The sequence below is a fragment of the Dipodomys merriami genome, unplaced genomic scaffold (assembly GCF_024711535.1).
Source record: "Dipodomys merriami isolate MVZ:Mamm:240054 unplaced genomic scaffold, mDipMer1.0.p SCAF_10, whole genome shotgun sequence".
Lineage (NCBI taxonomy): Eukaryota > Metazoa > Chordata > Mammalia > Rodentia > Heteromyidae > Dipodomys > Dipodomys merriami.
In genome coordinates this window covers 2,010,880-2,035,532 of record NW_027202271.1, presented here as the reverse complement: position 1 = coordinate 2,035,532, position 24,653 = coordinate 2,010,880, and the positions used below count along the sequence as shown (strand labels likewise).

General features: G+C 39.4%; 1 protein-coding gene across 4 annotated transcripts in view; it reads left to right on the top strand.

Moving 5' to 3' along the window:
* The first annotated feature begins 550 nt into the window (after positions 1 to 550).
* Ergic2 (ERGIC and golgi 2) overlaps positions 551 to 24,653 on the top strand; it is a 44,715-nt gene continuing 20,612 nt past the window's right edge. For 2 of the 4 annotated variants that reach the window (XM_070038251.1, XM_070038257.1), the window contains exons 1-9: positions 559 to 647; positions 7,407 to 7,549; positions 9,266 to 9,374; positions 11,500 to 11,546; positions 13,730 to 13,800; positions 14,859 to 14,899; positions 18,181 to 18,282; positions 19,054 to 19,149; positions 23,477 to 23,532. In XM_070038251.1, coding sequence (XP_069894352.1) covers positions 7,444 to 7,549; positions 9,266 to 9,374; positions 11,500 to 11,546; positions 13,730 to 13,800; positions 14,859 to 14,899; positions 18,181 to 18,282; positions 19,054 to 19,149; positions 23,477 to 23,532 — 628 coding nt within the window. In that variant the 5' untranslated portion in view covers positions 559 to 647; positions 7,407 to 7,443. Of the gene's footprint in view, positions 648 to 770; positions 870 to 7,406; positions 7,550 to 9,265; positions 9,375 to 11,499; positions 11,547 to 13,729; positions 13,801 to 14,858; positions 14,900 to 18,180; positions 18,283 to 19,053; positions 19,150 to 23,476; positions 23,533 to 24,653 lie in introns of those variants that run through there. The other 2 variants (XM_070038233.1, XM_070038243.1) reach the window with 2 other exon arrangements.

The window sequence follows — 24,653 nt, the reverse complement described above, 5'->3', positions numbered from 1 at the left end:
TGAAATTAAGGCTGGCACTCTACCCACTTGAGCCACAGCTCCACGTTCTGCCTTTTTGTGGTGGTTTTATTAGAGATAAAAGGCCCATGACCTTTCCTGTCTGGGCTGGCTTAGCACCATGCTCTCAGATCTCAGCCTCAAGCCTAGCTAGGATTACAGGTGTGAGCCACTTTGCGCCTGGCTGTGGTCTTCACAGGAAAAAAACGAGACGGCAGAGAACCCAGCCCACGCAGGGATGGAGGTGCGCAGCTCCTCAGGTGGCCTGGTGGCATTTCTGTGCCCCAAACTCTCACCAGTGTGGGGAACAGCTTCATTTCATGTTTTTTTCCCCTGCTTATTGTCACCAGGAGGGAAACTTTCACAACCCAGCACCAGTGTGAGCCTCCCGACCCGCAGTCGAAACTTCACTGCCGCAGGCCACGCCCTTCCACCGCAGGCCACGCCCTACCCCCACTGACCACGCCCACTTAAAAAATATGGCCCCGCCTCCGGCTCAGTAACTCTTACATCAGTACGGAAAATATCGCGGGAGCCACTCCTCCTCTCCGTGACAGTCTCTGCATTCTCGCGAGATTTCCAGGTCCATGGGAGCCCTGGCGACCCGGGCTTCTCTGAAACATGGCGGTCTGCTCGGGCCGCACCATAAGGTAGGGGGACCCGAGCCCCTGCGAGGCGCTGCCCCCCGTCTTTCCCGAGTTTCTGGGGCGGGGAGTGGCGGCGCAGGGCCTAGCTGGCCTTCCCGTCCCACCGCGTTCCGGAGCGGCGGCGGACTGAGGAGAGCGCGGCCCGCCTTCGCCGGGCGACTCGCGGCGGGGCTGGCAGCGCTGTCCCGGCCCGGCCCCGGGTCTCTGGCCCACTCGTCCCCGGAGGTATTCGCGTCTTCCTCCGTCGCCCGGTGCCGTGCCGGTCCCCCCTCCCCCTCCAGGTGTCTGATTCGCGTGTGGCCTCGGACGGACACCGCCGTGTGGAAGCGCCGCGCTCTGCTTGGCGAGGAAGCCCCGGTCCCGGCCGGGCCTGGCCGCGGAGACGCCGGAGGGATCGCCGGCCCCGGGTCACCGTGGAGCGCCGAGTCCGAGGATGCGGGGGGGAGGGAGCCGCGTGTGAGTGTGTGCGCGCGTGTGACTGGGCGTGTGTGGGTGTGCGCGTGCGTGCGTGCCGGTACTGGGGCTTGAACCCAGGGCCTAGGCGCTGCGCTCCACCGCTTGAGCCACAGCTCCACTTCTGGCGCTTCGGTGGCGAATAGGAGATACGAGTCTCACGGACTTCCCTGCCCCAGCTGGCTTTGCATCGCGATCCTCCGAGCTCAGCACCCCCTGAGCAAGTAGGATTACAGACTTGAGCCTGGCAGTATCTTGTAACTTTTACATGTAGACTTTAATGCCCTTGGAGACGGAAGACCACGTAAAATAGCTTGTAATGTTGCAAGACTTGACTTTCAGGAGCAAAGATCCAGTGACAAGTACGGTTTCTCTGTTGAAGTTGTTCTGTGTTCATTTACTTAGCTTGATACGTGTGGCTTCTTCACTGAAGGATTTATAGTTATTTACCTAAATTTGTGTATGGCTGGCTTGGAGTTAATGTATTCCAGCTCTGATAAGAGGAAATAGGAACGAAATTACAAATACAAATGGAAGTTGTGAGGTTGTTTTTTTTTTTCCTTTTTGTCACCTTTGGCTCACAACTAAGATGACAATGACTTCATGGTACAAATTATTTTAAAATATTTTTATTGTTGTGCAGAAGGGTTACCATTTCATAAGGCAGGTAATGAGTACGTTTTGGACAGTGTTACCCCTTCCTTTGCTTTCCCCCAGCTTCTGCCTCCTGTCTGCCCACTAGTTGCACAGTTCATTTTCCACATAATACTAATTCTTACGTTATACAAAGTTAAAAAGATCTGCTTACTTTTATGTATTTACTTAGTTTGTTGTACTTGGGCTTGGAGTAAGACCTTTATGCTCTTGATTCAATCTGCTCAAGGCTGGCAGTCTACCACTCGAACCACACTTTGGCTTCTGGCTTTTTGCAGTTAAGGGGAGGTAAAAGTATCCCAGATTTATCTACTCAGGCTGGATTCAAACCAGAATGCTCAGATCTTAGCCTCCTGAGTAGTTAGCGTTACAGGTGTGAGCCATTGGCACTGGAGTTTAAAAGATGTGTTGAAGGAAATTAGACTTTGTGTGTAACAAAAACAGTCACAGGCATTAGAATTCCCCACCCCTGATGTTTCCCCTTCTCTGGAGTTGGCTTTTGTGTGTGTGTTTGTGTGATGAGCCTTCAACACAGGGCCTGGGCACTCTCCCTGAGCTTCTTTGATCAAGGCTAGTGTTCTACCACTTTTAGCCACAGCTCCACTTCTGGTTTTCTAGTGGTTAATTGGAGCTAAGGGTATCACGGACTTTCTTGCCTGGGCTAGCTTTGAACCACAATCCTTAGATATCAGTATCCTGGGAAGTTTAGGATTACAGGTCTGAGTCACCAGCATCTGGCCAGGGGTTGCTAATTTAAATTGAAGAAATGATGGAATTTATTTTTAATAGAAATCACTTTCAGTCAGTCTTTGCAGTGGCATATTTTATTTAATAGTTCTCCAATATTAATTTCAATTCTTCCCTTTAATATCACAATGGACAATTATTTAATCTCTTTGTGCCTTTGCTCCCTCACTTGTAATACTTACATAATAACATTCACCTTCCAGGTAGGTTGTAGGAGTAAATGCTTTAAAACATAGGAAGCATTTAGCACTGTGCCTGCTAGTAAGCACTGGGAAAGTGTCACTGCTTATTACTTTTTTTATTTTCATTTTTTAATGTGTGTAGTTGCAGTTGTTTCTCTGGTTTGTAGTCATAATACAGACTAAAGAAGAGACTTCTTGATGACCACCTCCCCCCCCCCCAACTGATTAACATTCTTTAGTTGTTAGTATGACCTTCACTTTTCATCTTCAGTTGCTTGATGGCTTAACTGTTATCTTCTGTTTGTGACTAAGGCACAAAGGTTTTTTTTTTTTTTTTTAATATCTTTTTGTAAAGGTGAGGAAGAGAGGGGGTTACAGTTACATAAGTAAGGTAATGGGTACATTTCTTTTTAAACACTGTTACCCCCTTCCTCATTTCTCCCTTTTACTCCTTCCTACTCCCCCCTCCCAAGTTGCATAATTCATTTCTAACATAGTGTCTAGTAAGTATCATTGTTGCATTGGTTCATCATTTGTCCTGCTGTTTGTACTTCTTATAAAGTCTTGTTTTAGACTTAAGTTAGTTCTCTAGCTCTCCCTGCCTTAACCCATGCTATTGCTTTTGGGAACTTGCTTTCCAGCATAAATGAATCTTCCACATCAGCAACATTGTTTCTCTCTTGCTGGTACTGGAGCTTGAATTTAGGACCTCATATTCTCAGTTTTGCTTTATCACTCAAGGCTGGTGCTCAATACTTGTGCCACACCTCCACTTCCAGCTTTTTACTGCTTAATTGGAGATAAGAATCTCAGGGACTTTTCCTGCTCCTGCTAGCTTCCAACTGTGATCCTGCCATTTCAGTCTCCTCAGTAGGCAGGATGACAGACATCAGCTACCAGTGCCTAGCCCTCTTATTCTCATTTAATGACCTACTTTTAGTTTCTAGGGGTAGCCTTAACAAATTACCACCATTATTCACCCTTCTGGAGGCTTGACTGCCAAAACCAGGATGCAGTAAGGGACCTGTTCTCCTTGCGTAGCTCTAGGAAAGCCCTGTTCCACTGCTTCCTTGTTTCTGGGCTTTGGTGTTCTCCCCTTGATCTCATAAGGGTCCAGTCTTTAGAGGTTAGAAGACATAATAAAAAAAAAAAACATTGCCAAAGACTATATTAGATGAAAGCAGGATGAGAGGGCTGGGGTTGAAGACTGACATACAATTGTAATATTTAATTTTGCAAAGTAAGAATATTTTCAAAGCAAAACACTTCTGTTGTCTGCTTTTTAGTGTGTGTGTACCTGTGTGTGTACTAGGGCTTGAACTCAAGGCCTCCTATTCTTACTTGTCCTTTTTACTCAAGGCTTGCACTCTACCACTTGAGCCACACCCCACTTCCAGCTTTTTGCTGGTTAATTGGAGATAAGAGTCTTTGCCCTAGCCGGTCACCGGTAATCCTAGCAACTCAGGAGGCTGAGATCTGAGGATCGCGGTTCAAAGCCAGCCCAGGCAGGAGAGACCGTGAGACTCCTATCTCCAAAAAAACCACTAGAAAACCGGAAGTGGTGCTGTAGCTCAAGTGGTAGAGCGCTCGCCTTGAGCTAAAGAGCTGAGGGACAGCACCCAGGCCCAGAGTTCAAGCCCCACAACCGCCAAAAAAAAAAAAAAAGTCTTTGCCCTTTTCTTTTCCTTCCTTCCTTCTTCCTTCCTTCCTTCCTTCCTTCCTTTCTTTCTCTCTCTCTCTCTTTTTTGTCTGTCATAGGTCTTGAACTCTGGGCCTGGGCACTGTCCCTCAGCTCTTCAGCTCAAGGCTAGCAATCTACCACGTGAGCCACAGCACCACTTCCGGCTTTTTCTGTTTATGTGGCACTGAGGAATCGAACCCAGGGCCTCAGGCATGCAAGGCAAGCACTCTACCACTGAGCCACCTTCCCAGCCCAGTCTTTGCCCTTTTCTTTCCCAGATTCCTTAAAGGTATGTTCCTCAGATTTCAGCCTCCTGATCTTGCTCATGGGTACTGTTGCATAGATATAAGGTAAAAGTCATTGGAATGGAAAAAACTGTTAAGCATAAGTGAAATGAATGAATGCCATAGGATCATGAGTTCAAAAGATAATTAGGGAAGCTAGATGCTGGTGGCGCATACCTCTAACCACAGCTATTCAGGAGTCTGAGGTCTGAGGATTGTGGTTCAAAATCAGCCTCAGTGGAACAGTCTCTCAGACTCATTAACTAGCCAAAAGGTACCAGAAGTGGAGTTGTTACTCAAGCAAGGAGTTAGCGAGGCTTTGCCAGGCTTTAGCAACAAAGCTAAGGAACAGCATCCTGCCCCTGAGTTCAGGCCTCAGTACCAGGGCTTGTAAAAACAGATGATGATGAGATGAGGCAGAAGAGAAGCATCCTGGGTGTTCTGAGTGCTGAAATCATTAAGAAAATTTTAAGTTCATCCAGATGTCAGTGGAGGACAGAAGCAAGGACTAGAGTGAGAGTTGTGTGTGCTTCCAAGCCAACTCTACCTACCAGATGTGCAGCCCTAGGAAAATGAGTTGACTGTTCTTGTCCATATGTGGGAATGAAACTAGCATATGCTGCATAGAGAAGCAAAATAGAAATTGCTTTCTATGTCATACACATGTTAGCTTTTATTACCAGGGAAAGACATTTTTGCAAAGGGAAGAAATGCTGGAGAAATATGCCCCAAACATGGTACTTTTTAACCTAGTGCATTTCAGAAGCGAAGCAGTAATTGGAAGGAAATGGACTTCATAAAGCAAGTACAATGCCATGTGCCACTTGCTCACGCCTGTAATCTTAGCTACTCAGGAGGCCGAGATCTGAGGATTGTGGTTCAAAGCCAGCCCAGGCAGGAAAGTCCTTGAGATTCTTTTGTTCCAGTTAACCACAAGAAAACTGGAAGTGGTGCTGTAGCTCAAAGTGGTTGAGTGCTAACCTTGAGTGAAGAAGCTCAGAGGTAGTATGCAGGGCCTGAGTTCAAGCCCCACAACCAACCAACCAACCCCCCCCCCCCACACACACTGACTTCAAGCCCCACAACCAACCAAACACACACACACACACACATACATACATACACACACAGTGTGATAAAGAAATAGTAGCAAATACATTTTGAAGGTTAAAAGCCTCCCACCTCCAGCCCCCCAAGGCAGAGAACTAGAAGACAATTGGGATTAAGTGAGAAAAAAGAAAGTAGAAAATGAGGTTGGGGAGGGAGAAATATCTCTTTAGCCAAATAGAAAATATTTCTGGCGTAGTGAAAAAACATTGACTTTTTTTTTTTTCTCCTGTTACTGGGGCTTGAACTCAGGGCCTTACTCCCAACTCTTCTTTGCCTTTTTTGCTCAAGATTAAACATCTCACAGACTTTTTTTTTCTTGCCTCATCTGGCTTTGAACCATAAGCATCAGATCTCAATCGAATGAATAGCTAGGATTACAGGCGTGAGCCACTGTGCCTGGCAGAGGACCAGTTTTTATAGATGAAGTATCCAGTTTTGGAATAGAAGCAAGGAGATGGATGTATTTGCAGAGAGATTTGGGCTGGCTTTGTAGATTCAGGAGAAATCCATGCATAGCTCTAAGCTGAACAGGGAACTGCTTGGAGAGTGAAGGTCAGTAGGCGAGTGAGTATGCAGTCTGAGAGCAGGTGAATCTCTGAAGGAGGTAAGGAGGGTCTTAGCGGCAGGAGGAAAGGCAGAGAAGTATGCTGCAGGTTGAAAAATTCTTATATGAATGTTTGGGACCAGAAGTTTTAGATTTTGTAGATTTTCTAGGTTTGAAGTACTTGTGTAGGCTTTAATGATTGAGCATTTCTAACCTGAAAATCCAAAATGCTCGAAAACCCAAAACTTGAGCATTACGTGTAAGCTCAAAAGTTTTAGGTTTAAAGCGCTCTCTCTCTCTCTCTCTCTCTCTATATATATATATATGTATGTATGTATGTATGTGTATATAATTTTGTTGTCATTTAGGAGTTACTGTTTCATAAATCAGGTAATGAGTACATTTCCTTTTGGACAATGTCATTCTTTCCTTTGCTTCTCCCTAATTTCTTTCCCTCCCATCCCTGCCCACAAGTTTCATAATTCATTTTCCATATAGTGTTGAGTTCCATGCCTGCACTTGTTCACCCTTCCTCCATTTGTGTGGCTTCCCCTCCTCCCCTCAAAAGATTTAAAGCATTTAAAATTTTTATTTTTAGTGCTGCTAATGGGGCTTGAATTCGGGCTGGATCCTGTCTGCTTTTTGCTGTTTAAGTGGAGATGAGATTGTCAGACTTCAAACTGCCTCAGTTGGGGTTGAACCTGAATCCTCAGATCTCAGCCTCCTGAATAGTTAGGATGACAGGCAACAGCCAACAATGCCTGGCCTATATATGTGTTCTTGTTAGGCTCTTTTACTTATTTGTGGTCCACCATTAGCAAGGTGTAATTTTGATATAATCAACTACATAAAACATAATCACATTGATTTTAATTTGTATACATTAATTCAAATGATTGTCTCTGTTGTTTTTGTTTTGTTTTGATACAAAACGTATGTTCATGTACAAATTACCTTTTTTTTGTCAGGGTTGGAATGGGTAGCTAAGTCTTATGTGTTGTTTTGCTTGTTCTTTCAAGGAGACTTGGAAACACCAAGTCATTCTAAGGGAATTTTTCAATTCTCTTCAAATAATGTTGTCTCTTTGCTTGCTTTTTCATTCCTTAGCATGACTATATGAAGGAAGAAGAAGGTTTTCCTGAAGATGAGGCGACTGAATCGGAAAAAAACCTTAAATTTGGTGAAAGAATTGGATGCCTTTCCAAAGGTTCCCGAAAGCTATGTAGAGACCTCAGCCAGTGGGGGTACAGGTGAGCTGGTATTAAAATTTGTAAACGATGCTATCAACCATCATCAGTGACTTGTGCAGCTACTTTTTAAATTTTATTTTGTTGCTTATTATTTTGTGTGTTTGTACCATTACTGGAGGGCTTTTACTCAAGGCCTGCATATTGTCCCATAGTTTTTTCATTCAAGGGTGGTACTCTACCACTTGAGCCACACCTCTGCTTCCAGCTTTTTGCTGATTCATTGGGTAATAAGAGTCTCATGGACTTTCTTGCCCCAGTTAGCTTCGAACTGTGATCCTGAGTACCTGGAATTATAGGTGTGAGCTACTAGTGACCAGTGATTGCAGTTACTTGGTGGGCAGTCTTTGTCCATGTCATGATTTGCCCTAGTTTTATATATACTTATATTCTCCATGGCATCCAACACAGGCCTGTCTGTGCAGTCAGCAGTGCTTATTCCAATGCTTTGAAGCTTCAGTGTAATTACATTAAGAGATTGTCATACCTTATCAGAATTGAGTTTAGATTGTAGATCCAGACTTTGGATTTAAATGCTACTTCTCTTTAATTTGAGGAAATTACTTCAGTCTTTCTGGTAAATTTCTTCTGTGAAATGGGGACATCTTTATTTGCTTTCTAGTAGCTAGTTTAACAGTATCTGTTAAACACTTGGATGCAAAATGTTTAGAGTGGTATCTGGTACAGATAGAAGTAGTTGATAAAGTACTCTTCAGAGACCATTGGTGATGATATTTCATAGTATTTCATACCATGTGATGAATGAGTGCAAAAGTTCTAGAGAAGATTTACATTTTGTTGGATAAAATGTGTAATGGTATGCTTATTATTTCCAGTCCCCAGTGATTGTGCAACAATAATTTTCACTGTATTTGTTAAGAAAACATCATTTTCAATGAAATCAAATGGTTTGTTATATGAGAATTTCTTTTTTTTGATCAGATTTTTTGGTCTCAATTTATGAATGAGGTAATGTGCTTAGGAGATTGCAAAGTAAAAGAATGTTTTGGATTTGGGAATGCTATTTTAGTTTCTGGCATACAGATTATTGTGCTTTTCAGGATCTAAGAGCATAGGCTAATGTTTTGTTTTGAATTAGGCTATGAGCATGGGTGTACTTTTCATTGTTGTTCATTTTTGTTGTTGTAGTTCTGTTTTGTTAGTTGCTAGTACTGGAGCTTGAACTCAGGGCCTGGGCACTGTCCCTTAGCTTTTTTGCTCAAGGCTGGTTCTCTACTACTTAAGCCACTTTCAGCTTTTTTGGTGGTTAATTGGAGATAAGAATCTCAAGGGCTTACCTACACTAGCCTTTGAATTGGTCTTGAGACAATTGTACCCTGGTGGATGTGTTTGTTTTTCTTAATAAAGTATTTTCAGTTTGTACTGTAAACATGTTTGTTCATCGTTTATCAAGTCTGACACTGCTACGTTTAAGAAAGTAGAAAACTTGTGCCTTGTAAAATTTTTATTTAGTGGGATACCCTTAAAATGGAAGAAATAAAATCATTTTCAGTATACAAATGTTTTCTTCCTTTTTGTGCTCAGTAAATTTCATTTTTGAGCTGTTTTAGAACAATCTGCGATAAAATTGGTGAGAAAACTTACTGTGTTTATGAACTGACAATTGCTATAGATTTTTTTTTACTAATTTTATTTTCACTTAAAGAGTTTGTGGTTTAAAATTTTATTGTTTTAATCTTATTTTTTATTGTTTTTCAGTTTCTCTGATAGCGTTTACTACTATGGCTTTGCTAACAATAATGGAATTCTCAGTATATCAAGATACATGGATGAAGTATGAATATGAAGTAGACAAAGATTTTTCTAGGTAACTGTATCTCACAATACCTAAACTCTACTTTTGTTAGGTTATTTTAGAGAAATTTATGTTATTTATGAGAAATAAATATGAGGTTATTTATGAGAAATTCTCATTTTGTGTATTGAAACATTGTTTTGTTTTTTTGGTTTTTTTTTTTTGTCTGCTTTTGTGTGTGTGTTGGTTCTGAGGCTTGTACTCAGGTCCCAGGTGTTGTCCCTGATGTTCAAGGCTAGAGCTCTAATACTTGAGCCACAGCTCAATTTCTGGCTTTCTTGGTTAATTGGAGATAAGAGTCTCCACTGACTTTTCTGCCTGGGCTGACTTTAAACTGCCATCCTCAGATCTCAGCCTCCTGAGTAACTATTATAGGATTATAGATGTGAGCCACCAGTAAAAAGCTGTTTTGAAATTTTTTTGCAGGTAGCAGGTTTATGATATTAGGATTACAGAGTTTTAGCTATGAATTCAATCCAGTTCTTCCTTTTATTTACTCCATGACTTTAGGGAACTTACTAACTCACATCTGCATGTGTTTCAACACCTCTGTTCTGTGAGATAGAAATAATAATGGTAGGACTCTTTTGTTTTCTTTTTCATGGGACTTAGCAGGTAAATCAACATTTCTAAGATTGCTCTGTATCCTTGGGCAAGCCATATCAAGGATTTATTTGTGGCCTTAGTTCCTTCATCTGTAACATGAATATGTTTCTAGATTGCATTAATTATTTGGGATTGGTTGTAGTAGTTAATTTCATTTGTTTTTAGCACTAAATTTAAAATTTTCCAAGTATGGTCTTAGGTACTTATCTATGTCACCACATGAATACAGGCATAGGGTCCACACTTAGAAATCTGATACTTGGCCTTCTTCTCTGTCTCCTACAGATGTCCTGAAAGTGCACACTGGGATTATTTTGAGTACAGTGTGAATTGTAGGCAACTATTAAGGCCTCCAAAATGTGTAATTCCTAACTGGAATCATATGAAAGTCCTTCAGAGTGAACTCAGCTTGGATAAGAAGCTCAGAACTCATTATTTATACTGATTGTTTTACTTGGAAGGGATATTTCATTTTGCTGTTTGAAAATTAACTTTGTTTCAATTACTGATTTGGGAGCAAAGCATTGATTGGATCTTGTTAAACCGCCTGTAGATGTGTAAGCATCAGATTTATTTGTTTGTTTTTCCTGGTGGTTTAGTTGTAATTATCCTGAGATATCCAGACTCAGTTTCTGAAATGTCCCCTTAATGGATATGTGATTTTCTGCTGTGCATTTGTGCTGCTCTGCACACTGATGGTTCTCTCTCTCTCTTTTTTTTTTTTTTTGTCTGATGTTTCTCTTGAAGGACCACATCCACCCATTTTATTGTTCTCTACATCACATAGATTAAATCTATTTTAATGGTTTTTATGATAGCTAGAGAAAAATTTACCCCTAATTCTTGATTTGGTATTCTTTTTGGTCAGGCATGGGGCTTGAACTCAGGGCCTGGGCACTGTCCCTGAGTTTTTGGGCTCACAGCTAGTGCTCTGCCACTTTGAGACACATTGCCACTTCCTTGATTTGCTATTCTCTCTCTCTCTCTCTCTCTCTCTCTCTCTCTCTCTCTCTCTCTCTCTCTCTCTCTCTTGGTCAGTTGTGGGGCCTGAACTTTGCCTGGGCGCTGTCCCTCAGCTCTTTAGCTCAAGGCTAGTGCTCTACTACTTGAGCCACAGCACCACTTCCGGCTTTTTCTGCATATGTGGACCTCATGCATGCAGGGCAAGCATTCTGCCACTAAGCCACCCTCCCAGCCCTTGATTTGTTATTCTTAAAGGAATGTTTTATCTAATATTTAAATGCACAGAAGTTTAGATATTGTTGAATTTCTCAGAATTATCTATTTTAGAGCTGCTACCCTGAGGTTAAAAGGTAATGTGTTAAAGATGTGAGAAGTTAACAAGATTTGTTAAGTAATCACCAGATAAAAGTTTTTAGTAATGCCTTTGTTTTTATTATAACAAAGGTAATCTGAGTTGTAATTAGTACCTTTTTTGTTTGAAATCCAAGACTTCCATAGGTAGATTGATTGCTATTGCTCATACTTTTGCCAATTGCTAGGTTCTAATGTTTATCTTTTTGTCTTTTAGTAAATTGAGAATCAATATAGACATTACTATTGCCATGAAGTGTCAGTGTAAGTACTGTAAGCTTGGCCTTTCTCCATGTACTGTAGTTCAGACAGTTGCAGTAGAACTTCAAAACACTGTAATTTAACATTTTTTCCTTTTGAATATTTAAATATTTTATCATGTTGCTTAATGGTACATATTGTCTCACTTTAGTTTCAATTCAGTGAATTTCATAGCCATAAAGAAAGATTTAGCCAGGCACTCATGACTCATGCTTGCAATCCTAGATTCTCAATAGGCTGAGATCTAAGGATTGTGGTTTGGCGCCAGCTGGGGCAGGAAAGTCCATGAGTCTCTTAGCTCTAATATCCACCAGAAAACTAGAAGTGGCACTGTGGCTCAGAGTGGTAGAGCACTAGCCATGAGTGAAGAAGCTCAGAGACAGCACCTAGCCCCTGAGTTAAGGTCCCATGACTGACCAAAAAAAAAAAAACCCAGACAATAAAAGGAATATTTAGCTGGGTGCTGGTGGCTCATGCTGGTAATTCTAGCTACTTGGGAGGCTGAGATCTGAGGATCAAGGTTCATGGTCAGCCAGGGCAGGAGAGTCCGTTAAACTATTCTGTTTAATTAACCAGCAAATATCTGGAAGTAGTGGTGTAGCTCAAGTGGTAGAGCTCCAGCCTTGAATGAAAAAGCCACAGGTCAGTGAAAGGACATGAGTTCAAGCTCCAGTACTAGTACAAATAGTGACAGAGACAGACAGAAAGATAGAGGTCTAACATTAGTGAATTAAAATGTAAGAAAGGGCTGGGAAGGTGGCTCAGTGGTAGAGCACTTGCCTTGCATGCCTGAGGCCCTGGGTTCGATTCCTCAGCACCACATAAGAAAAAAGAAAAAAGCCGGAAGTGGCGTTATGGCTCAAGTGGTAAAGCGCTAGCCTTGAGCTGAAGAGCTGAGGGACAGCGCCCAGGCCCAGAGTGCAGGCCCCACGACCGGACTCCCCCCCCCCCCCCCAAAAAAAAAAATGTAAGAAAATGAGGAAATTTGTCAATGAGAGTTGAAGTTAGGCTATATTGTTCTTGTTGGTGTAACAGATTTATGTGTACCTTCAGAAGCATAATCTTGTTTCACTGGTTCAAGTGACCACCTTTCCTGACACTTCCTCTCTTATATTTGAAAGTACTTCAAAGTGAATTGTGATGAGTTACTCATTTTATTTCCTTCACTATCTTTACTTAGTTGTTCTGAGACAAATAGAAAAATTCTCATTTGTTACAGAGATAAAAAAGTATTACTTTCCAAAATGGTGGCACTTCTACATGAAAAGTGTCCTTGGAGTTACTACTTTGAGTATTTGAAATGAAGGATTCATATATTCAGGCAAAATACTTAGTATGAAATAGTTTTACCCAATTAATTTCTAATAGAACTCATCACAGAACACTTACAGCTCTTTAAAAATTTTTTCTTTCTATTAGTAGTTTTAAGAAAAATAGTATTACCTTAATACTTAAATTTTCAGTTAAGACTAATGGCAAATATATCATGTTGTCTCACTTGGATATTTGAATGACATTACAGTGTTAGCTTTTTCAAAATAAAAGTTGATACTGCTTTTTTTTTTTTTGGTGTGTGTGCTAGTTCTGACTCTTGAATTCAAGGCCTTGAGCTCTCACTTGGCTTATTTGCTGAAGCCTGGTACTCTACCACTTGAACTATGCTTTCACTTCCAGCTCTTTGGTGGTTAATTGGAAATTAGTGTCAGACTTTCCTGCCTGGACTGGCTTTGAACTGCCATCCTCAGATTTCAGCCTCCTAAGTAGTTAGGATTACAGATGTGAGCTACTGGTATCTGGCTTGACTTATTTTGAAAAAGCATCAGCTAAGATTTCTTTTAATCTCTGAAAAAAATTTTGTAGCTTATATTTTGTTCATTCATTTAGTGCTTGTGATTAGGTTTTTGCCAATTTTTGCAAAGCTCTTTAATTCAGTCAGAATTGCATTTTTTTACCCTGGGACTCCATGTCATTTATTTTTTAGAGCAAGAAATTTTTTTTTCTGACTTTCAGAATACTATGTACCAAAGCTATATAGTGCTATTGTTTTAATTTTTGAACCAATAAGCAGTATAGAAAGGTGATACTATACACCTTGAGTTTTCTATTAGTTTTGTTAATTTGCTTTACGTCAGATATAGTTTTGATCTGAACATAGGTTGTGAAACGTTTGTTTTTTGTTCCTACAGATGTTGGAGCAGATGTATTGGATTTAGCAGAAACAATGGTTGCTTCTGCAGATGGTCTTATTTATGAACCAGTAAGTTTGGTTTACATAGTGATTGAAATATATGCTTTAGGAATTGAACCCTTGGAATCACTTTGAATTGGCTATTAGTTTGGTATATGTACTATACATTTTTTTATTAAGAATAATTGAGCTGGGCAATGGTGGCTCATACCTTCTGTCCTACTTACTCAGAAAGCTGAGATCTAAGCATCCTGGTACAAAGCCAGCCAGGCCAGAAAGTCCATGAGACTCTTAGCTCTCTAGTTAGCCACCAAAAAGCAGAATAGAGCATCAGTCTTAAGTGAAAAAGCTGTGCAACAGCACCTAAGTTCAAGCCCCAGTACTAACACACAAAAAAGAATAACCATTTACTTTTACCAGTGTATTTTTGCTTCCATTTTCTGTCATTCTTAGTTTATTTTTATTATACTGTGGAGTGACGGTTAGTTTTTTTTTTAGCAAAAATATATGGGTTGTGTCTGCCATGACTGCCCTTGTGGCTCATGGAAAGCCAGCTTGCCATGCAAATGCAAGTTTGGCTGAGGAAAGGATTTTTTCTTGCTGCTTCCTAGCAGGAATCAGGGCTTTCGCTGCTCTAATTTCATTATTTCATTTGTCTCTTCAACTTTTCTCCATGATAATCATGATAGCATCAGTTAGATGATTTTTAAATCCTAAAATATCATTTTGCACATGCAATAGATTGCCGACTTGCATTCATTCTGATAAATGTAGGCAACCAATCGGAATTATGCATGCTTGGTAAAATTTCTTTATTATGTTTGAGTAAAATTCCATTAAAATGTAGTTTGGTCTATCGAAGGTGAATGCCTATCAGGTGTATCTGGTTTTAGTAGCACTTTACATTAATCTTACTGCTAGCTACAAAGGAGGCCGACACCTGAGGATCGTGGTTTGAAGGCAACCTGGGCCAGGCCCTGAATTCAAACCCCATCACACACACACACACACGCACACACACACACGCACGCATGCACTCACTTACACACCGGTTTTTAAAAAATTGTGATGTGTGGAAATCTAAGGAGATTTGACGTTGCTAGTGACAGTGTTTTCTTTCATTTCAGGTAATATTTGAACTTTCACCACAGCAAAAAGAATGGCAGAGGTAAAGCTAAACTATTAGCATCTATAGAAATATAACCTTTAGTCTTGTTTTATCTATTGTAAACTGTAGTCTAGCATGATTCTCTGATTGAATTATCAAAATATTAGAAATATTAGAAAATATCAGATATTAGGAAAGTCATACATAATCGTTTTCTCTAATTTGATTCATAAATTTTAAAGTGAGCTATTCAAAGTGATTTGTGAAAATAATATGTAAAGATTGTTTGAAATTGAGTTTTAATAGAATGATATAAAAGAAAAGGAAAGCTTTCTTTTCTCTATAAACTATTACCTGACTGGTGCTAAGTCAGAGTTAACTTCCTAGTGTAGCTTTCTACATATTTTCTGTATGTATATAATTTCTTCCTATTTGTTTGAAAATATATTTCTCTTGTTATTTTCTTAATACAAATTGGATCATTCTATCCATTCCTTGTGCATTTTTTTCCACCTAATGTGATGTTATAGATCAAGAAAGTCCATTTTATAGATTGACTAGTTTAATTGTATTCTTATTGATGGACATTTGATTGCTTCCACAAATCCCATTTTAAAAAATCAATACTTGTTGGTGGGGGGGAGGGGGAGGGGGGAAGGGGGAGAGAATTGGGTGGGGGGCGGGGGGGGGAAGCTGGGAAGGCATGTGAAGGGTAAACAAAGGAGGAGGCTGCAATGCTTGATAAGAAATGTACTCATTATCTTGCCCATGTAATTGTAACCCCTCTGTACAGTATGTTCACAAAAAATAAAAATAAATTTTAAAAAATCAATACTTGGTGAACAGCTGTACCTAATTCTTTTTATTTAGTTATTTTTCTTGGCAGTCCTAGGATTTTACCTTGAGGCCTTAAGCTGGCCAGGTTGGCCAGGCTGCCATTTGAGCCACCTAGCCCTTTTAATTTATTTACATTTTGGATACAATCCTGCATTTTTCCTTTGGGGCCAACTTCAGATCCTGTTATTGTCCTTGGACTACAGGCTGGCTCCCCACCACAGGCTTGTGAGGAGAGAGGAGATGTTGGTAACCTTTTACTTGTTCTGGCCACAAACATCTCCCATGTTCTACTTTCCAAGTAACTAGGATTTTGAGAAGGAGCCATTGTAGTTAGCCTCTGAACCCTAATTCTTTATGTATGTGTTCTAAATACTTAAGTATGGAAAATTCCTAGAAATGGACAATGCTGCTTCAGATGATAGCTAATTTAATATTGTGATACAGAGTGATGTATATCCTCCCAAATATTCTTTTACTTATATAGCTTAAATACATATGGGCCCAAAATTAGTATAACTAAATTAAAAAATTGGTTTTTGCAGTTAATGGATAAAAATTAATATTTGAACTAGCATTTCTTTGTGAATCAGTTGAATATCTTCTAAGCCCCCGTTGGGATTTAGTTCTTACAAAAGTATGTGATCATGCTGTGTATGGATTTTTTTTTTTTTTTTTTGCCAGTCCTGGGGCTTGAACTCTCGGCCTAGGCACTGTCCCTGAGTTTCTTTTGCTCAAGGCTAGTGCTCTACTACTTGAACCACGACGTCACTTCTGGCTTTTTCTGTGTATGTGGTACTGAGGAATTGAACTCAGGGCCTCATGCATGTTAGTTAGGCAAACACTCTAATTTAAGTCACATTCCCAGCCCTGTATATTGATTTTGCTTGGTTGTTTTCTTCTTTACTTTTAAAAACCTTTGTGTTTAAAAGCACATACTCTTAGGAAGAGTGTGTGCTTATCCATAATCCTAGCTGGGCTCAGATCTGTGGATCTTGAAGCCAGACCAGGCAAGGAAATTCCTAATTCCTAAATTCTCTCCAGTTAACCGCCAAAACAATGGAAGTGGAGGTGTGGCTCAAGTGAAAAAGCTAAGGGACAGTGCCTAGGCCTTGATTCAGTACCAGCGCAAAAAGAAAAGATTGCTTAATTTAAATTAATAATATACTTTAAAAACATTTTAAAGGCCTATTTTACCTGTGTACTAATTGTGTGGCATATATGTATTTTATCTCCTACTTACATAACTAGAAAATACTTAATGTATTTTTTTCAAGTTTGTTTGTGTGTGTGCGTGTGTGTGTTTGTGTATTGTACTATGTTCTTTTTTTTAGAATAGTTTTAGGTATACAGAGTTGAGCAGAAAGTAAGGCCCCATCCTACCTCTCATTATGGACATGCTGCAATACAGCCATAATTTATGTTAAGAGTTCATTCTTGGTGTGATATGTCTTGTGAATTGACACACAAGTGATGACGTGTGTCCACTGTTATTATCTCATCAGCAATAGAGTTACTGCCCTGATTTCTCTGTTTTTCTCCTACCATATACATTTCATGTTCAAAGATACACAGTTAAGTGGAGATTGACAGAGTGATGGAGGGGTGAGTTTGATTGGGGTATTTTGTATACATGTGTAGAAATATCATAATGAATATTCCCTTCCCATATGTACAAATAATGAATAATCTTTTTTTTAAGATAATATTAAGGGAGATAAAAATATATACTTGGTTTTTTTTTAATCGTCCTTTGCTTTAAATGTTCATTCTGCTTTCAAAAATTATAAGAATACCAGGTGCCAGTGACTCTTTGCCCTAATTCTAGTTACTCAGGAGGCTGACGTATGAGAATTGCAGTTCAAAGCCAGTCCAAGCAGAAAGTTCTGTTGATATTCTTACTTACAGTTAAGCAGCAGAAAGGCCAAAAGTAGAACTGTGGCTCAAGTGGTAGACCTCCAGCCTTGAGCAAAAAAGCCAAAAAATGTGCCCAGCCCTGAGTTCAAGTCCCAGTACCCCCCCCCCCCCCCCACACACACGATAAGATGCTTGTGAGATGGCTTTTCCCCATTGGTCTACTACTTAAAGTCCAGCAAGCCTATAGTATGGCTGTTACCTTGTCTTATTCTTTTTATCTGCATCATACACTTTTTATCTGCAGCATACAATTCGATGCCTGGCAAAATGTAAGGATTTAATAAGTACATCTGCATGAATAATAAATGAACTTAAATTCTTAGATAAGCAGAGCCCTTGCTACATGTCCAGTACCAGTGATTCTGACAGATGGCTAGAGCCAGCTACTAAACTTCTGTCTACCCTTCTTCTGTTTTCTTGCTTTCATGGAAATAACCAGAGAAAACTGGATACACTTGCATTTGGAATAAAATCCTATAATAATAAGCATACTGTTTCAACCAAACCAGCTAATCATTGTGTTTGAATCCACCTTGGCTATCTCTGGATGCCTTGCTGTGTTTCTGAATTATGGTTTGTGTCAAACTTAGGATGCTACAGCTGATTCAGAGTAGGCTACAAGAAGAGCATTCTCTTCAGGATGTAATATTCAAAAGTGCTTTTAAAAGTTCATCCACCGCACTTCCACCCAGGTGAGTTGTCATGGAAATGTTACCTGTGTGCTGGAAACTAGTCCCATTTGCTATAATCTTAAATGTAAACTAGTCTACTTGCTTTTTAGTATTGTTTTAATTTTATGAGTCTACTTTCCTTTGAAGGAGAAAATAAGAATTATGACAATATTTTAGTTCTTAAATTTTGTGATTTTTTGAAAATTAGGATTATTGTAAAGTATATTCTCAAATATTTTTTCCTTTTTTTTTCTTGGTGCAAATACTAGGGATTGAACTCAGAGCTTGAATGCTGTCTCTTAGCTTTTTTGCTCAAGACTGGAACTCTTCCACTTGAGCCAGATTTTTTGGTAGGTAATTGGAGACAAGAGTCTCACAGACTATCCTGCCATGGCTGGCTCTGTTACCATAATCCTCAGATCTCTGCCTCCTGAATAATTTGGATTATGGGTGTGAGCCACCAGCATCCAGCCAGAATAACTATTTTGTTTTTATTTTCATTCTTTCCCTGGGCTTAGATCTTTGGTTAGATTTAAAGTACTGGAACATTTTAGATTTGTATAAATAATATGTGTATGTATAGCTGTGTAATCATAATGTAAATTCTTAACATTTCATAGAGGTATGATTCTTATAACTGCAAAGTTCAGGCAATGGCTGCTCCACGGCTGCCTTTCAGGACGTTGTCTAAAAATTGATCTATAGGACCTTTTATCTTTTGTGGTGTGCAGTTTTTGCAGCATAGAATGGCAACTCTTAAATGTGTTCAAGCAACATCAATGTGTTTTGTAGGGAAGATGACTTGTCACAGTCTCCAGACGCATGCAGAATCCGTGGCCATCTCAACGTTAATAAAGTAGCAGGGAATTTTCACATAACTGTGGGCAAGTATGTCCTTTTCCCTTATGAAAGTTCCTTAGACAAGGTTGCAGCTTCATTAAAAGCAAATTCTTTCCTAAACAGATAACATACAGCTAACTACTGAATGCCTGCCTAAACTGATGTGTTTTTCTGATGTCTGAAGATTGAAATTTGGAGTGTCAGGTTATTTTGTATATTAAGGTAATGATCTGCAGGCACATATGAATTAAAATCTGTTTCTTCGTAAGTTTCAAAAGTAGCCAGAGAGCTCTTACTGCAGTATTTCATTAATATGTTCATTTTCTTAGTTTTTAGGTATTTTAAAATTAAAATATTTATTTTAGGTTTTGGTTTTATCTAACTTCTTACTCACATCCCTGATTAGCTCTAAATGAATTATTTTGATACAGTTAGAAGTTATTAATGTCTAGTATGAAGCTGAATTAGGTAAAAGTTATGGAAAAAATATCAAACACTGTGCTTTCTCTTTGCCTGTTACTGGGGATTGAAATCCGGACCTTACACATGCTAGATAATGCCGTATAACATTTGATCCACACACTACAGGTCTCTCCTGTTTGTTTGTTCTTTGGATAGAGGCTTGTTATCTTTGCCTGGACTATATTTGAACTTGTCATTTCCCTGCTTCTCAAGTAGATGGGATTACAGGCATATATAACACCTGTGGCTCAGAACCTTTATTTTTTTATTTTAATTTTTTATTTTTTTGCCAGTCCTTGGGCTTGAACTCAGGGCCTAAGCACTATCCCTGAGCTTTTTTTGCTCAAGGCTAGCACTCTACCACTTGAGCCACAGTGCCATTTCTGGCTTTTTCTCTTTATGTGGCACTGAGGAATGGAACCCAGGGCTTCATATATGCAAGGCAAAAGCACTCTACCACTAAGCCACCTTCCCAGCCCTCAGAACCCTTTATTTTATTTTATATTTTTATGTCAGTCCCGAGGCTTGAATTTATGCCTGGGCACTGTCTGTACCTTTTTCACTCAATGTATTGCTATACCACTTGAGCCACACCTCTTATGGTTTTTTGGTAGTTAATTGGGGATAACAGTCTCATGGACTTTTTTGCCCAGGATGGATTTGAAACCATAAGCTTCAGATCTTAGCCTCCCAAGTAACAATCTCATGGACTTTCTTGCCCAGGATGGATTTGACCATAAACTTAAGATCTTAGCCTCCCAAGTAGCTTACAGGTGTGAGTCACCTGTGCTCGGTTCCACTCCTATCAATTCTCAGAACAGCCAGTTCTCCACTGAAAATTCCCTGGGGCTAGATTTCCAGTCTGATTGGTTAGCAATACAATATACCAGAAAATATGCAGAGGAATTCTGACCATTTGGCTTCATCCTGAAGGATTTTAACAAGTGTCAGAACTATAGAGTGATCTAATTTGAATTTTAACTTAATTTTTGAAATAGTTTTTTTTTTGAGATACTTGTTTATACTTCTAGTTCCTGAACTTGTTTTTGTTTTTGTTTTTTTTTTGTGACCAGTACTGGTGCTTGAACTCAGGACCTGGGTGCTGCTATCCTTGAGCTTTTTTGTTCAAGGCTGGTGCCTCTAAGCACTTGAGCCACAGCTCTACCTCTAGCTTTTTGGTGGTTAATTGGAGGCAACAGTCTCATGGACTGTTCTGCTTGGGTGGCATTTGAACCATGATCCTCAGATTTCAGCCTCCTAAGTAGCTAGGACTGAAAGTATCAGCCACCTGGCTTATTCCTAAAATTCTGGGTATGTCTTTTAACAAGAAAAGAGAAAAAAGGTATTATTTAAAATAATTATTTCTCACTGAAGAAAAGGGAGACCATTAAAGTCAGATATAATGCTGTAATTTGATGATTTTAAAAAAGATTCCTGAGTAGCTGGGTGATGGTGGCTCACACCCATAATCCTAGCTATTTAGGAGGCTGAGATCTGACAGATGCTCGTGGTTCAAAGCCAGCCTGGGCAGGAAAGTCTGTGAGATTCTTATTTCCAGTTATCCACCAGAAAACTGGAAGTGGCGCTGTGACTTAAGTGGTAGAGTGCTAGCCTTGAGCTGAAGAGCTGAGGGACAGTTCCCAGGCCCAGACAAAAAAAAAATTAAAAAAGAAAGAAAGAAAAAAGAAAATATTCCTGGTATAGATTTGCTTTTCCGAAGTGAAAGCAGGAGTCCTGGTGAAGCTATCAGTAAGGATAGGGATAGCCTGTAACAGGGTGTTCTTGCCAGTAGTGACTCTGAGGCCATATGTGTTGTCTGGAACACAGATGACTTTACTGGACTTTGTCAGCCTAAACTACCCATCACTGCATGAGAAGCATTGCTGCACAGGATTTTAGAGGACTTTATGTTGGATGGGAATGCACTTCTCTAATGTTTACATGTTTACATTAGGGTTTTGTTTTTGTTTTTTTGGTGCCTATACTGGGCCTTGGTGTTTTTGCTCAAGGCTAGTGCTCTGCCAACTCCACTTCTGGCTTTTGCTGGATTCTGGGAGATTAGAGTCTCACTGACTTTCCTGCCTGGGCTGGCTCTGAACTGTGATCCTCAGATCTCAGTTTCTGGAGTAGTTAGAATTACAGGCGTGATCCACCAGTGCCTGGCTATATAGCTTAAAAAAAATGTTTTTAATTGCTTGTTGTACAATACCAGACATTAAGGACTACTAGGAGAAACACACTACAAAACTTAGAGTCAACAATTAGAAAAGAAGGTAGACAGCTGATTGTTTCCTTCAATTTAGGAAGAACTCTAATTCTATATAGCCTGTAATGATGAGCATTCTATTTTAACTGATGCCAGGAAAGAAGGCTTGCTTGAATAAATTTTGTGAAAATAGGGAATGTTTAAAGCCTGTGATTATCCATTCTTCATTAGCAATAGTTGCAGAAACTATTTGAATGTATTGTATGTTTTTAAGTAGCCAGGAATTTCATTTGCTATCATAGATTATATATTGTTATTTCCATGAATTTTTGTTAAAAATATAACTTGGGGGCTGGGAAGATGGCTCAGTGGTAGAGCGCTTGCCTTGCATGCCTGAGACCCTGGGTTTGATTCCTCAGCACCACATAAGCAAAAAGAAAAAGCCGGAGTGGCGCTGTGGCTCAAGTGGTAGAGCACTAGCCTTGAGCTGAAGAGCTGAGGGACAGCGCCCAGGCCCAGAGTTCAGGCCCCATGTCCGGACCCCAAAAAAAAAAAAAAAAAAATATATATATATATATATATAACTTGGATGATCCAAACTTGTCCAACTCAGTGCCAAGATGGACATTTTTCTGAATAAGGAAAACATAAACACTGTTAGTAAACAGTGGTTTTGGAAATTAAGTTTGTACATTCTTAATAATGTTTCTGAATGAATTTGACCTAACATTATGAGACAAAGGCAGCATTTATGAATGAAACTGATATTATGTCCGTGCTGGTTCTTGGTAATTTTGTTTAAAATCTTAATCTGTATTCTAAGTGAGTTGGGATCTTAAATTTGGGATAAATGAAATATTTTTTTATTTTTTATTTTTTTGGGTCCGGTCGTGGGGCCTGAACTCTGGGCCTGGCCGCTGTCCCTCAGCTCTTCAGCTCTTCAGCTCAAGGCTAGCGCTCTACCACTTGAGCCACAGTGCCACTTCCGGCTTTTTTCTTTTTGCTTATGTGGTGCTAAGGAATCGAACCCAGGGCCTCAGGCATGCAAGGCAAGCGCTCTACCACTGAGCCACCTTCCTAGCCCGAAATATTTATTTTCTAAACTCATTAATAATGCAGTTGAAGAAATTCTGCCTTTGCTGAGAGTTAAATCTGTACTGTAAGGATATCATTAATGGAGAGGATCAGGAAGACTCTGTAGACTTGAAATGTCTTCCAAACAACTCAAATCAAACATGCATGGATTTACATTTTCAAACATGACATATTCATTAGTGGTCACTACTAAACAGATAATCATTAGAGATCACTTTTGAAAACAAAAAATTTTAGCTTTGAACCTCAATAAGCAAAATGTACTTTTCCTGCAAAACTGATTAGTGTGTATTGACTATTGTCAAACATATTTGTCAGTTATTAGTTTAAGAACAATACAGTGATATCTGTATTGTTCTTAGGAAACTGTAGTAGCTTGATTTTGTATATTGGCCCAAAAAGCTTTAAAATTACTGATTATCTGGCTCTCTACAGAAAAAAAAAATGCCATTCCTATTTGATCATATTGCTGAGATGACAGGAAGGACATGTAGGTTCTTACATTATGTTGTACTCCAAACAATGTGCAGCTTAGGCTGCAAATCCACTTTCTCATGGGAATTAGTTGTACATTTGAATGGTATTACTTTAAAATCATTTTCTTCCTTTCAGGGCAATTCCACATCCTCGAGGGCACGCACACTTGGCAGCACTGGTCAACCATGACTGTAAGCACTTGTGAACTGCTTCTTTCACTGTGGATGGCTGTGTGCATGTGTGTGTGTCTACATGTGCATGCATGTGTGCTTTTTTTCTTGCAGAAATAATGTAAAGCTTTAAAAGTAAGCTATTTAAAAACAAATGTCTCTTTCATTCTTTAAGCCACCTATATTTTCATTTAATTCTAGCTCCAAATTGCAAAGATTAGGGGGAAAAATATTTTGTTCTCCCTTGTGAATAGTGCAGTCAATTTTTGTATATAATGAAGAGAATGTGTCAGAGTTTATTTCTGCTTATAAGTCCAGATGTACATATTCCCATACACACATGAAGTTAGTTTGGTGTAATGATGGTTCTAATTTTTATATAATAAAGAGAATGTGTCAGGTTTACTTCAGCTTCTAAGCCTAAATGTGGACATGTTGCCATATACACATAAAGTTAGTTTGATGTAATGAGGGTTATGAAACTGTTAAATTTACTTTTGAAAATGAAAACAATAAATTTATGAAAATCAGTTTGGTCATAGAGATGGTATATATTGAAAATATCTGTGATCATTTTCAATATTTGGCTATGTGAATGTTGCCCAGTAATTCTAACAACAGTCCTGTTCCTTACTGTATGGTGTTGAAGATTAGGAAAGGGTTTTGTTTATTGGTTTTTGTTTTGGCTATCAGGATTGAATGCTGTATCATTTCATTGAAGTTGGTTTGTATTTTAACTGAATCTGTTTTTTTATTTTGAATTGGCATACATTAATCCCATGAGAGGGTTTCATTATGAGAGTTCCCTGTATGAACAGTTCTTTCCCTCCAGTGTATTTCCATTCCTCCTCCTTCCATCAGTGTTTGGTGGGTTCATTCTGCTATACTCATACATAATATGAAACAGTTTTTTCCTCTTTGTATTTCAGTAACTTTTCCTTTGCTTCTCCCACCTTTTATCCTTAGACAGTTCCACTTTTACATTCCCGTTCTTTTATTATTATGATAATCATCGTTTTAGGTCTACTTCCACAAATGAACAACAACATGGCATATTTAGTTTTTTGAGGTTGGCTTATCTCTCTCAACATCATGTTTGCTTTTCTGTTCCATTCATTTTTTTTTTTAATTTTTATTTTTTT